The 15,061-nt window shown below is 39.7% G+C and overlaps 1 protein-coding gene across 3 annotated transcripts in view; it reads right to left on the reverse strand.

The window, feature by feature from the left end:
* diaph3 (diaphanous-related formin 3) overlaps positions 1 to 15,061 on the reverse strand; it is a 324,811-nt gene that overhangs the window by 156,898 nt on the left and 152,852 nt on the right. For all 3 annotated transcript variants that reach the window (XM_053238349.1, XM_053238350.1, XM_053238348.1), the window contains one exon: positions 14,133 to 14,247. In XM_053238349.1, the coding sequence (XP_053094324.1) occupies positions 14,133 to 14,247 (115 nt within the window). The remainder of the gene's footprint in view (positions 1 to 14,132; positions 14,248 to 15,061) is intronic.

A 15,061-nucleotide genomic window follows, 5' to 3' on the forward strand; every position in this document is an offset into this window, starting at 1 on the left:
AGAAGGAAGGAAGGAAGAACCAAAAAGTGGAGAGAAGAGCAGAGGACGGAGAAGCAGTAAAATAGACAGACTGACCTTTTGGTTCTGTTCCAGCAAGCAGACAACAGGTGCATACAGCAACAGCATGAGAAAGAGAGGGAGAGAGGAGAGGCAGTGCGTTAGCTGGTTAGTTGCAGGTAGCCATATGGACAATCATGCATAATAGTGAAATGAAGACGCTCCATGCTGTGTGAAAAGTAAGTTAGCCAGTGGACCGTCTGCAGCCTTAGATCTTGTTAAAACACCATTAAAAGCCTTAATTGACTATGCAAATAAATACAGCAGATTTACAAACTGTGTCTCAATCTGCTATGCCCATGCACCTGTTGCATACATGATGATATCTACAGCTTAACATACATACAAACATACACACACACACACACACATATATATATATATATATATATATATATATATATATATATATATATATATATATATATATATATATATATATATATATATATATGCGTGCCAACAGTGTGAGGAAGACCCACACCCGCATATGGATGTGATGGTCAGATGTCCACAAACTTAATTAATGAAATAATTTAAATATTTTTTTTAAATTAAGTTAAAGGAAGGGGACTTCACATTCAGATCAAAACTGCATTCAGTATACATCTAATTCAAATTTCCAGTAATAACCTAAAGACCAGTTCGTAGCCTCAGTAAACAGGGGTCAGATTAGCTGTTTTCAGACAACATGGAGGACAAAGAATCTCATCTGAATCACGAATGCTGTCTGCCATGTCCTTCTGTCCAGGATTGTTTTGTATCAAAATTGACCTCTATCTTAGGCAGGACTTTTTCTGTATGATTCCGTTACTCTTGGGGGCAATCGCTGAGAAATGACAAATTGGCTAAACAAATACAGCCTAACCAAATGATGCAAAGAGCAGTGATCATCGGCTTTCATATGTCTTGTGTTCTCACACCACATGGTGCATGTGGGCCCCATGCAAAGTGTTTAAAACACAGACACATGCCCCTGCCTATATCTCTCTTCTTGTTTCTCCTCCTGGTTTCCAAGGAGCTCTCAACAGGAGACAATTTCACCACTCACATCACCCCCTGGTGGAGTCATTCATTCAGATATTGATTTAAAGCATCCCAGGTACCACTAAAAATATAACCACAGATCAGTGGTCCCAAAAATCAATTTGGGGAAGAAAAAAAAAAAAAACACATTTAACAGACAAGTGGTGACATAGGGTACAGTAAGAATAAAAAGCAGAGAATAATTTTACATAGGTATCTGATAATGTTTAGTTGAAGGTGAAAAGATTTTTTTTTTCCCCCAATGAACAGCTCTGAAAGGCTAAAGGATAATGGAGTTCACCTCCTTTAATCGTCAATGAGGTAAATGGAAGACAAATAAGGACCAATATTTGAGAAGAATGGCTTAAAACTGGCGAGCATTCCAAAAAGAGTACTTATGTCTGTTCCTTTAAACAAAGAGGGAAAGGGCACAGATGCTTCATAGCACTTGTTCCCTCCTTACTGTTCAAGTTTTCAACAGAAATACAAAACACTGATCAATAATTAAGGCAGATATCTGCACTCCACAGACAAAGTGCTCCACATTCAGGCTGAACAGAGGTCAGGATTCATCATTTAATGGAATAAACTGTTTCAAGGTTTAAAAAGGACAATGAACATTAAAAAAAAAAAAAAAAAGAGTTGTAAGGGCATGTCCACCATATCCACATTGAAAATGTGATTCAGTCACAAATAAAAGCGTGCACAGTGCAGGCACATAGCAACAAGATTGGCTGGCATAAATGGAGAAACTATAAGTAGATGCAAAAACAAGTAAATTATATATATAAATTTAAATAAATATATATATTTTTTTTTGTTTAAATAAGAAACAAACAAACAAATAAACAAACAAATAAATAAATAGGTAAATTAATTCATTAAAAAAAAAAGCAGTTTGTCAAAACTGTCAGATATTCCTATTCTTGTGGGGACATCTATAAAAAATAATAAAGTTATTTTATTATTTTTTATAAAGCTATAGATGTACACATGTACACACACACCTCTCCAAGCTTTTCTAAAATTTCAAAACAAAAATGGATCATAATTTATATCTTTGCTCAGCACTTTCTCCACAAGCTCACGGCTATGGCCTCAGTATCCTCGGACCATTGTTTCATTTCAGTGTGTGTCTGTGTGTGTGTGTGTGTGTGAGTGTGTGTGTGTGTGTGTTTAGAGAAGGGAGACCACTACGGCTCCTGTCACAATGATGTACTGCCCTGATTGGATCACACACTCTTAACCATACATATCCATACATCTACATGCTGCGCTTTCAAAATTGAATGTGTAAAGGGCCTAGAGTACAATTTCCTCCTGCTGAAGTCCGGAAAGCTCGACCGTAGCAGCACATCCATAACACACTAACTATCTTTCCTACCCAAGAGTTCCTCAGTCTCACATTATCTGTGTTTCATTGGAAAATTGCTTTATGAGAGATATAAGACTTAATCTCTGGAGAAATAAGCTAATGCAATGTTTCTGCTGTATGTAGGCGTAAGAGATAGCATCAGAAAAGCACAGCGGAGAGAAATAGAAAGCGTGCCCAGAGTCCAAATAAGAGCTGCAGTTAAAGGAGGAGTAGCCCTCCCTTCGTTATCACCCTCGCCTCCCTCATGCTTGTCTTTCATTGTTCTCTTTGCGCTGTTTTTCCACCTGTCAGGTAATTATAGGAATAGCAGGGTAGGCCACAGACTCTAGGCTGAAATTAGCTGCTAACCTGGACTAATACAGGAAAAAAAGAGTAGAAAACACCAATACACTCTTATCTATCTAGAAGGAAAAGAGAAGAAGGACAAAATTATATAAATCAAGTAGAAAATCATGGTAGAAAAATTCTGAGTGGTTTCTTTCAGAACAAACTGAGCATCTCTTGAAGCAATATAGGTTTGAGGCATTTAGTAGGAAAGCAATGATTTTCCAGTAGACGCAATCGTACCTAAAAGTGTCTCATGATTAGCAAACGTTATCACGCTTTTCTTTTTAAATACAAAAACAAATACTGTCTAAAGTTGTGTTACCATTATACGTAATATGTTACACCAGACATAATCAAACTTTTTTCCCCATGAGGTCCACGTCCCAGTTTTTCAGACCCCACAAAACCCCACAAACAAAAAAGAAATCAATACTCAAACTAATGCAGCATACATGTTTAAAAAAAAAACTAACAAAAAACAGGCCAAGTCTTATCAACTGGTAAACACAGTAAACACTAAAAATAAATCACACAACATTTTCGCAAATTGTTTGTCTAATGTCCCTTGCAGAAACTATGAAATGGTTCCACGTGGCTGACTGTTGATTTCCTGCTGTTTTGCTGGCACAGGACTGCAAAGCGGACAAACAGCATTTTAAATGGCTGTCCAATTATCGTTACCATTAACATTACTTATACTGTTAGATTTGACACTTCTTTGTAAGCTTATTTATTTGTTTGTTTGTTTGTTGTTTTGGCCTTTATCTCTCTTCATTGTTGACCTAAATATTAACTATTAAATGTTAGCTAACACATACATTTTATTTCACATTAATGAACTAAAAAATATTCTCTATTTACCTAGACAGAAAGGGGATGGGAGATGGGGGAAATGAGCAAGGGCTTCAGTTACTGACAATATCCATCAATACTAACAAAATAACTGTCAATCAATTGGATCATCTGCCATATATATTTGGGGAAAAATGAAGACAGCTTCTTACTCCAGAGTGAAAACACAGAGCGCCTACACAAAATGTGTAAAGTTTGGCAGGTCTGATACATATTTATTTTGTGGCATTTTTTATCTCGACCCTCAAACATGCCGCCCTGCAGTTCCTAGTGGAGCGTGCCCCATAGACTGAGCACCTCTGTGTTACGCCGGTGCTATACTGCATTGGTCATAAACAAGGAAAATAATGCAAAATTAAAGGAGCCATTTTTAAATATTTAGAGCCATCTGATGCCTGCCACGTGAACAGGAATTACAATGAGAACACTCACAAGCCTTCCCTCTAACCAAAAAAAACAACCAAAAAACCCACTCCCTCTGCAGAAATTACATAAGTCTCCGTCGCTCTCTCCCTCTCTCTCTCTCTATATCTATCTATCTATCTATCTATCTATCTATATATACATATATGTGTGTGTGTGTGTGTGTGTGTGTATAACATTCTGTCCCTAAAGGTGAAGACATAGTATATGGCCAAAAGTTTGTGTACATCTGACCATCACACTTGAATTTGGGTCTATGAAGGTTTCTGCAACAAGAGGAGAGGCACATTATACCACTGTGGTAAGACGAATATTTGTGAGGATATACGTCGACCCCGAAACCTATTCATTAGCTTAATTTATTACCAATTCAAATACTTTTGAATGGTTTTTCACTAAGGCTTCAGTAAGATAGAGCAAAACGTGAACAGTTGTATGGGGAAAATAAATAAAAGAGAGGTCCAAGACCTTCCACAAAAGGTCAGCTGATTTTATCTCCTACAGGTTATGAAATATTAAGTATGCAGCATTTGAATGGCGCCAGTACCAAGACCCAAGATTAACTTTTAAATAATGTTTTAACATGTTTAATATTTCACAACCTGTGCTATTAAGGGCAAGCTGTTCTTCCAAAGTTTCAAAGGGGGGGTGTGAGTATAGAGAGACTGTGCAGGGGAAAAAAAGCATGTGCGCGCACACACACACACACACACACACACACACACGCTGCCAGGGCAACAGTGAAGAAATATGGACATGTACTAATGTCAGAAGAGCCAACAACATGGCAAAAGTAATGAGATACTGTTTAAACATGAGAGTCAAGACCACACAGGTCAACACAAGCTCATCTCGTTGCCATAGTTGGATTTATTAATGAACACACTTGGCAATGATCAGCTGCCAGCTCAACTTCACTGTACTGCATGATTGAGACAAAAATTACATCTGCACATGTGCACAACACACTTTTTCTTCCCCATTGTGTGGTTTGTGTTTAGGGTTTTACTGTATCATCTGCAAACTAATAAATCCAAAAATGACTTTGTATTGTGTCTGTATTTTGAACCATTTCAATAATAGTACTACACTTAATGAAAATACATTTGTGAACCAAAACGTTTAACCGAGATTGTGTTTTAATGTGCAGTTTCAGGTTCCCTCCCTTTCCTTCCTGATGGAAGTGGTGTCTTCCAAGATGACAATAAATACCTCCGTCACGCAGCCATCCTTCCCTTTCTTTCTTTTCTTATCCCTCATACTCACGTACACCATATGGAGCTATCAGTTTGTGACAATGGTCAGAGCTACTGGTAAATTGACCTCCAAAGCTGGTGACAGATTCCTATAACTTCTTCTTCAGTGGTGAGTGTAAATTTACATGTAAAAAGTTAATGTTTTTTTTTGAAGTTTATGAACCATGGATAACCACCAGGGTTTTCTGTGAAGAACCAGTGACGATCTGGCGAGAACTCAGTAAGAACCAGCGGCTGCATTACAGTAGTTATTGCAAATGCTGCGTCATACTATACATCATTTTGTGACTTTTTTGGGAAAGTCTCAGGTTGGTTCTCCAGCTGACTATCATTACCCAGCAATTACTTACATTAGTTACATTATATGGCCAAAAGTTTGCAGACATCTGACCATCACTCTCTTATGTGCTTGCTGAACATCTCATTCCAGATTTAGTTCCCCTTTGCTGTTATAATAACCTCCACTCCACTGCAAAGACTTTCCACTAGATGTTGGAGCGTGGCTGTGGGGATTTGTGATCATTCAGCTACAAGAGCATTAGTGAGATCAGGCACTGATGTTGGTGAGGAGGTCTGGGGTTCAGTCGGTGTTCCAGTTCATCCCAAAGGTGTTCAGTGGGGTTGAGGTCAGGGCTCTGTGCAGGACACTCGACTTCTTCCACTCCAACCTTCACACACCATGTCTTCATGGAGCTCGCTTTGTGCACAGGGGCATCGTCATGCTGGAACAGGTTTCAGCCTCTTAGTTCCAGTGAAGGGAAATTGTAGATTTTACAGCACACAAAGACATTCTCTACAATTGTGTGCTTTTAACTTTGTGGCAACAGTTTGGAGAAGAACCACATACGGGTGTGATGATCAGGTGTCCACATACTTTTGGCCATCTAGTGTACATGCCTAACTAGAGTGAGTTAAACTGTCACCTACAAACATTTCTATTTGTATTATTATAACATAATAGTTATAATAAAACATTTTAAGTTAAATGCATTCTATAATTCCAGGTCTTTTATTTTTTTAGGGTCTCCCCTCATTTCACACAGACACATATACACATACAGAAAGCCTGTCATTGTGCATTAAGAGGACACTGTTATCACAAAGTACAAAGTACAAATAAATAAATAAATTAAAAAACGCACAAAAAATGCATGACTGCACTGTTAAAGACTCATTTCTTTCCTGCCCCTCCAAACAGCTAAATGAGTGCAAATCCCTTGAATTGCTCAGTACCACACTCGCCTGCCTACGCACTCCACTTATGTGTGTCATTACAGACCTTTTTTAAATGTCACTCCATACCGTACCTTACCTCTCTCTGCTATGCTGTAACATCAGTCACAGACGTGTTGAAACCATGTGAGGACACGTCGGCCTACTGGACAGCCATGAAGCTAAAAATCTATTCACAACTTGCATATACACAGACACAAACCAGCACTGTGAACAGCAGCAAGGTCAGTATTAAACCATACATAGCATGACAGTGGCTAAGACGAGATTGCACTGATCTGCAGCTCTTTTTTTGACACTGTCTTTTTGCTTTCACTGGCAGGTGAAATGCAACAAAAGGAACAAGTGTTAAGCTGAATGTAGAAAAGCCATTCGACTCTGTAGCTGCTTGCTATAATTCCCTGTCTGGATCAGCACTGCCAGGCTTCCAGACATCCTAGATCTGTGTGTGTGTGTGTGTGTGTGTGTGTGTGTGTGTGTGTGTGTGTGTGTGTGCGCGTGTGTGTGTTGGGGGTGCGAGGATGTAGAAAAGGGACTACAGGTAAGCGTAAAGAGAGCTAAAAAGCATACAGAGGGAAAGAAAGAATGGTAAGGAGCCACAATCTTCCCTTAGTGGTGACGTTACAGGTTGACTTCACCAGCACTATTTAATACACTACACAACACACACACACACACACACACACACACACACACACACACACAGAGACAAGGAAGATAGAAAGGACAAGAGGAAAAGAAAAGCAAGGGGAAAGTAACGGAGTTAATGGGAGACAGAGAATTAAGGAACTAAAGAAGGAAGGAAGTAACTAAAGGGAGGGGGGAAAAGGAGGAGATGAAGGAAGAGAGGGAACACTGGAAGTAAATAGAGGGAGGGAGGACAGAACTAAAGGGACGAAGGAAAGAAGGAAGGGAGGAACTAAAGGGAGAACGGGAGGAACTAAAGTGAAGGAGGGAGGAAGGAAGGATAGAACCAAGTGAAGGAAGGAAGGAAGGAAGAAAGGAACCTTGTTTCTGGTGCAATAGTTATTACAACAGCAACAGTACAGATGATTTAAAAGACAGAGCATAAAGTAACTTTCAACATGAAAAGAATAAAAAAGTATTTACACACAATTCAAAGTGTCTGAAGCACTGAAATGTTTGCAGACTAAACCATGTTTCTGCACATTCAAAAACATTATAATACACAGTTCCATCTTCTAAATTTCTTTTGTCCAAACACAAGCGGCTCAATTCTCCTGGTGAGTCAAACACAGCAGGTCAGCTGTAAAAGACTGCGAGAAAGCTAAACAAATTATACCAACTAGTTGAAAACAAACATGTCCAGTTGTCTAAAAGTTATGATTAAGTGTCGATTACTCGCCTTTTTATAGCGGCTGTTTCTAAAGCTTTCTTTATAAAATAGACACAAAACACAAACTGCTTTTGTGAAATTAGAATAGAAAAAAAATCTTACATAACAAAAGAGAAAAACAAGCACAAGATTGTGATTAAACGAAAATGAGAGAGAAAATAACAGTCTCAGAGAGAAAGAACAGCAAGAAAGTATGACGCAAGAACAACAAAACTATGCGGATAAAAGAGAAAGTGTGTGTGTCTGTGTGTGTGTGTGTGTGTGTGTGTATATGTAGAGAGAGGCAGGCATGAGTCAGCAGCTAAAGCCTACAGGTCAGATGGTTGACGGAGAACAGTTTCAGAGAGTTTCAGTCTAATAGAGTAGATAAATGGGGAAAGCTTGAGAGAAAGAGGAACGGAAAGAGAATCTTCATTATTAGTCTAGACTTGCTTTTTATCAGTAAATCACAATCTCCAAGCATACAAAACAAAAACCAAGCAAACATGTAGATTAAATGTCACTGACATATATCTGTGAACAGATGTGTCTGTCTTTTGCCCACTGTCTCACATGCACATCTGCTTCTTTCTCTTTCACACACACACACACACAACTGCAGGGTCCAGACAGTCGTGCCAGCTGTGGTTAACAGCTGTGTGAGGTGACAGGGGCAGCAAAATGATGGATCCTGAGGGACAAACATTCACAGGAGAGGAGAGGAGAGGAGAGGAGATGGGATGAGAGAGGAGAAGAGAGGAGATGGGATGAGAGAGGAGAGGAGGGGAGAAGAGAGGAGATGGGATGAGAGAGGAGAAGAGAGGAGATGGAATGAGAGAGGAGAAGAGAGGAGATGGGATGAGAGAGGAGAAGAGAGGAGATTGGATGAGAGAGGAGAGGAGAGGAGAGGAGAGGGGAGGAGAGAGGAGATGGGATGAGAGAGGAGAGGAGAGGGGAGAGGGGAGGGGAGAGGAGAGGAGGGGAGAGGAGAGGGGAGGAGAGGGGAGGGGAGGGGAGGGGAGGGGAGATGAGAGGGGAGATGGGATGAGAGAGGAGAGGGGAGGGGAGAGGAGGAGAGAGGAGAGGAGAGGGGAGAGGGGAGGGGAGGAGAGGGGAGATGGGATGAGAGAGGAGAGGGGAGGAGAGGGGAGGAGAGGGGAGATGGGATGAGAGAGGAGAGGGGAGGAGAGGGGAGATGGGATGAGAGAGGAGAGGGGAGGAGAGGGGAGGAGAGGGGAGATGGGATGAGAGAGGAGAGGGGAGGAGAGGGGAGATGGGATGAGAGAGGAGAGGGGAGGAGAGGGGAGATGGGATGAGAGAGGAGAGGAGAGGGGAGGGGAGAGGAGAGGAGAGGGGAGAGGAGATGAAAGGAAGGAAGAAAGAAAAAAGGAAAAGAGAAAAGAGATGAGGGGGAAAGAGTGAGAGGAAGAAAGAAAAATAGGAGAGATTAGGAGGAAAAAATGAAAAAAGAAAAAAAAAAAACAATCACGTTCTCACTGCAACTGAACTGCGCTGGGGATTTCTTGGAAGACTGAGACCACTTCTCGCAATCAGTCTCAGTCTGGGAGTTCACATATTCCCAATGTAATAACACACAAGAAGCAAATACACAGAAGTTCGGTTCAAACACTCTAAATACCACATATGACAAAACAATATGTAGATGTAATTTTTGTAAATGATTTGAAAGCAAATTGGAGAATATAGTCAATTCAATGACTATGACATGATGGTAAAAGCCTTGCAGCCTTAATTTCCACACAGACTCTTCTTACCCACAGGGCACGAGGCTCACGGGATGATCTGATGAGGGTAAATCATATGCTGTGGCCTTTACAGTCATCAGATCTCAACTCAACTGAACACCTAAGCAATAGTATTCAGGTAAACACAAGTTCCAGGAAAACAGAACGTTTTAGACAAAAGACCTTCATCAGAGAGAATTCAGCAGAGTATTTTAGTGCAAAGACATTTACAAGGAGAAGTTTAAGTTAAGTTTCTGGGAGCCCCAGAAACTCTTAAACTACACCAAGAGTTGTAAACTGATAATCTATTAAATCTTTAAAGGGGAAAAAACAACAACCTGGGCTTAATACTACCAGTTAGAGAATATAAAAAGGTGAATTGAGAGCATGACAAAAGTAAATGGTGTGTGCACGTCACAATTTTGTGGCTGGCACCTGAGCTTTAAAAAAGTGTGTGTTAATAACAAGAAACAGTCTGTAATGTAACTGAAATAGAACTTGTAAAGATAAACATGCTATTTATAAACATGCATTAAATGTGTTCAGATCCTGTCCTGTTCTTCTTAAGCCTTGGATTATGTGATCAGTACAAAACTTCCAGCACCTGCTCCCCAGGGCCTCCACTACATCTGGGGGAATTTACAAGCCTGCAGATGTTGCCTGCTGCCACCCAAAACACCTGTGTTCACACACTTACGCACCCCAATCTTCCCCTCTAAGTGACTGACACACACACACACACACACACACACACACACACACACACACACACAAACAAACACACACACACACACACACACACACCTGCTCCCTCTCTAATTCATGTCAATGTGACATCTGCAGAGGCAAGAGAGAAACAAGCCCACTTTAGCAATAACTTAGAGACCTAACACAGAGACACAGCATCAAAACTAACCAACCATATAAAGTACACGCCGGGAGGCCTTAGCCACAAGAGGCACAGCGTCTCAGACCTAGTTCTTAAAGGGACAGCAAAATCATATAAGCCTGAAACAGACATAGGGGAGTCAACAAGCAGGGAATGTCAGAGAATTACAGTGTTGCGGCAGATCCATTCACAGTTTAACGGGCAGCTAGAAATTTCCTAACACAAGAAGGTGCAGGATAGAGCCTGTCACAAAGAGAGAAAAGAATGTGTGTGTGTGTGTGTGTGTGTGTGTGTATTGTCAGTGTGTCACTTCTAGTCATAACACATGCATAGTCAAATGAGAAATAATCCATATCTGAATGTTAAAGCTTTGCTGTGATGAAAGCAGTTATTATTTGAAGCCCACAGACTTGAGGGCCCTGAATAAATCCCCATAAACAGGCACCACTGGAGTCAATCATTTTCTGTGAATTAATGCCAAATTGTGTTAACTACACGTTACAAGCATTACACTGAGACTTGAGATCTTGGACTGTCAATTCCAGCTAAATATAAGTGAAAACAAAACTTTTATCAAATGTTTTTATTATATTATTATTGTTGCCTTCTCATGAACTTTACTTGAGAAAGCTAGACCATTTTAAGCTCACAATACAAACGCATAGAGCATGGTTATTGCTAATGTTAGTTCTGTCTGAGGCAGTATAAAATGACAGGCTCATTAATACTCTAGCACTATTGATTCATTCATTCTTATGTTTATTCATTTATCTTCAGTTAACACTTTCTCATGGTCAGGATCGTGGTGAATCTGGAGTCTATCCCGGGAAAACTAGGTGTCCATTGTGCACGCGCATTCGCACAGGCATTTGCACACACAGACACACACACTCACACATGCAGAGCAACAGACAGAGAGACAGAAAGAAAGAGAGAGAGAGAGAGAGAGAGAGAGGGAGTTCAGCCACTCAGATCTCCCACTACTCCAGTAGCAGCTTTGTTTAATGGGTAATTTTAGTACTTTGGTAAATCAGATAGTAAGAGCTTGTACGTATGTAAGTAAATACGTCAACTACGAAACGGCTGATTTGAGGCCAAAAGGCTCAATGTCCATGTTCAATCCGTTCGTCTTTCAAACAGTAATAAAATTCCTGTTCTAGATACAGGATGAGTAAACAGCAGCAGCTCTTTTAGCAGAAGAATGAGGAGAGATGGCCTCATTATTAATGAAGGAAATAAAATGGTAACAAGGCCGCGTACAGAAAGGAGCAACAGGGAGCCATGTACTTGTAGTTCAGTAACACAACACAGATGTCAGAGCACTTGTGGGAAATTGAGAGTGTTTGAGTGATGATTTAAACCAGGCAACATGCGTTAGGAGCAATGGAGATGAACAACAAGACAGAGGCTGAAGTGTGCTCAGCAAAGAGCAGAAGAAAAACATGAGACAGGAACACACATCAAAAGAGAGCCAGAGACAGAGAGAGAGAGCACAAGAAGGAGAGAAGTTTAAGATGCAGTACACAGAAAATGCTGAAATAAAACAAGCAAAGCACTCAACATGCATTACCGTCTCTGAAGAGCACACAGGGTGAAAGAAATTTTAGTTTTTAAGCGAGCTGCCTTAAAAGGCCGAAGCCTGGACCCTCTTTGACTACATTTAAAATAATGAATCAAAGAAAAGGTCAGTAGAGTTGATATACACTTGCATAAAGTGTTTAAGCCCAGAACAGCAGGTGCATAAACTGTTGAAATTGAGGTTAATTTATCATAAATGATTATTCCATTAATAATCACTGTACTTTAATAAGGTTTACCCCCTATGGAGTAATCCTCCCAGCTCCAGCTCCCAGGGTGAGTAGAGTATATTAACATAATTAAGTCTGATTTACTGTAGTGGAAAAATAAAACACAACCGCTCCACCCCAGCGCATTACATTAACATTTTAAAATGTTTCCCTACCAAGTAAAAGCTTTCGCTATTTGTCTTATTTTAAGTTTTGAAGTGTGTGCTTAACTGAAAGTATAGTCACACTCCCTCCAGCCTTTCTTTTTTTCTTTTTTAAATATCTTAGTGGACAAAAATAGGATAAGAATATCTGACAGTTTTGACCTTGTGAGGACATCTGGCTACCCAAGGAAAGGCACATCTTTCAGTAGACAGATAGACAGACTGATTTTCTTTTGGTAACTGTTAGTTAAGATTTGGTTTTGTTTTAGGTCTAGCATTAATTACAATAAACATAATGTCAAAAGAAAGTTCTCAAAAGGATACTAAAACACACATTGTGTGTTAATTTCTGCAATCTTCCTGACTGTTTAAAGAGACAGTCAACTTGGTGTATGTAAACTGTTGACCCACAGGAATTCTAATATACTGAATTAAAGCTAAAATTAATCTGTACCTAATTGATTGTTTTACCTCTGATATGAACAAAGACAGATGCCCTATCTAAAGACAGACTTAACAAATGAACAATAACATGAAATGTGTGAAGCTGTGAAAAACTGAGACTGAATATCTTTTTGCGTAGGTGTATGTAAATTCTTCACCTCAACTGTATCTAGCGCACTATATGGCCACTAACACCATTAAAAACTCAGCAAAAAGATAAAATTGTTAAAACGTTTATAATGTTAGAATAGAAATTATCTAGGCTACTCGCATGCAGTATTTTGCTTACAGAAAACCGATACATAATTTAAACAGAGTGAAAATAAAGTACGCCAGAAATGACATACATTTATTCAAAGCCTTTTTCCTACATCAAGCAAACACACATCATTAAAAAAAAAGTTATGAAACTTGCATCAGGCAACTAAGAGTTGTGATAGATATTCGTTTGAGGATTTTCTTCATAAACAGCCCTGACTGTACATATATTACAGATGTGTTATAATCCTATGCCCTTCCATATGAAGAGGAATTCATCACTCATCACCCATAATGCTGTTCAAAAAGTGAGTCCTTGAGCAAAATTTGTTTATTAAAAACAAACAGACTGGTAAACATGCTAAACTGTAATCTTATCAGTGTACTGGGAGAGGGCGAAATCAGAAATAAGGAGTGAGAGGAGCAGAAAAAGACTTCACGATTAATCATCATAACAGACACTGCGAAATTGCACCATAAAGAACCACGGTTCTAAAGAAAGGCCATGGAAGAGGAGGGTGTTAAATGTGTGCGTGTGAGTATATAGATTTTTTTAACGACTTGAACTAATCAGGATTAAATCATTTTGGAATGGAAAAGAACAGCATCCATCCCAGTTCTCCCCAGATATGGAACTATGAGGGTTTCATGAACCCTGTGCAATGTGAGGAATGTTCATGCACTACATACCATTTCAGATTCATGTTTCAGGTACGCATCTCTTGTAATGCAAATAAGAGCTTCTCTCTTGTCTAAAAATCTTTCACTCAATCATTCCGCTTTATTTGGGTCGCTTGCTGCCATTAACTCGAGTCCTCAATAGAAGCCAGATGAGACTATAGATTGTACAATTGCACTGTGCACTATTATGAGTGGTATTCAGTCATACAATTACACAACACAATCACTACTGTAAATGTGGATGCGTAGGAGTGTGTAGGAAAGCACGCATGGACTGACCGGGTCTCTGAGAGCCGAAGGTGAGAGCTAGACGGCCAAGCAGATCCTCGTCCTCATAGCGGTCCTCATTGGCTATAACCCAAAAACAGCTCTCAGTCATTTTCTGTGGATGGATCTACAACACACACACACAAACACACACACACAAGATTAACAGAATAGCAAGACATTGCCAATTAAAAGCACTGAATCAAAATGAAATAAAAAAATAGAAAAGCTCAGTAAACACATGCAGACTCGCGCACACACACACACACACACACAAAAGGCAGGACATTATGACCTGACATTCAACTTCATGTAACCACCAACTGAGACGTTAAAGAGTTTCTACTGAACATGGAAATACAAATAAGCAATTACGGTAAACTCGTTAAAAAGTAAAAGAAATATCTAATCAAATATTCACTGTGTGCTATAGAAGATCCCCTCCCTCATTATCTACAGTGGCTGACTGTGGCCCTCGAGTGGCTCGTCTGTAACTCTCTCAGCGTGCTCGAACATAGCAGAGTGGGCTATTCTCAAACAACACAGAGCAGCTCCTTCAACCTCTTCTCACGTAGCACCCACTCACTCACTCACTCAAAAAACAAAAAAACAAAAAAACAAACACCTATAACTAGAAGTCAGAGCACTATCATAATTTAGTTGCAGACATGAATATAAGAAACAGCAAATAAGGTAAAACCAGAGATAGGAAGAAAGATGTGCAGGATAATGAGGAACACTGATCTTAGAGCGCTGAGAAAGTACCACATCATTATAACTCCTAATGAAACAATGCAAGCTGTGCTATTTTAGGCTACTTTAAGACTAAAGCAGAAAGAGAGGAAAAAAATAAAAGCAAACAATGCACAAGAGAGTGAGAGACTGCAAATGAGGCTCACCTTGTGAACAGTGATGTCAATCAAAATTCTTAATTATTTAAA

This window comes from Pangasianodon hypophthalmus, chromosome 11 (genome assembly GCF_027358585.1).
Source record: "Pangasianodon hypophthalmus isolate fPanHyp1 chromosome 11, fPanHyp1.pri, whole genome shotgun sequence".
Lineage (NCBI taxonomy): Eukaryota > Metazoa > Chordata > Actinopteri > Siluriformes > Pangasiidae > Pangasianodon > Pangasianodon hypophthalmus.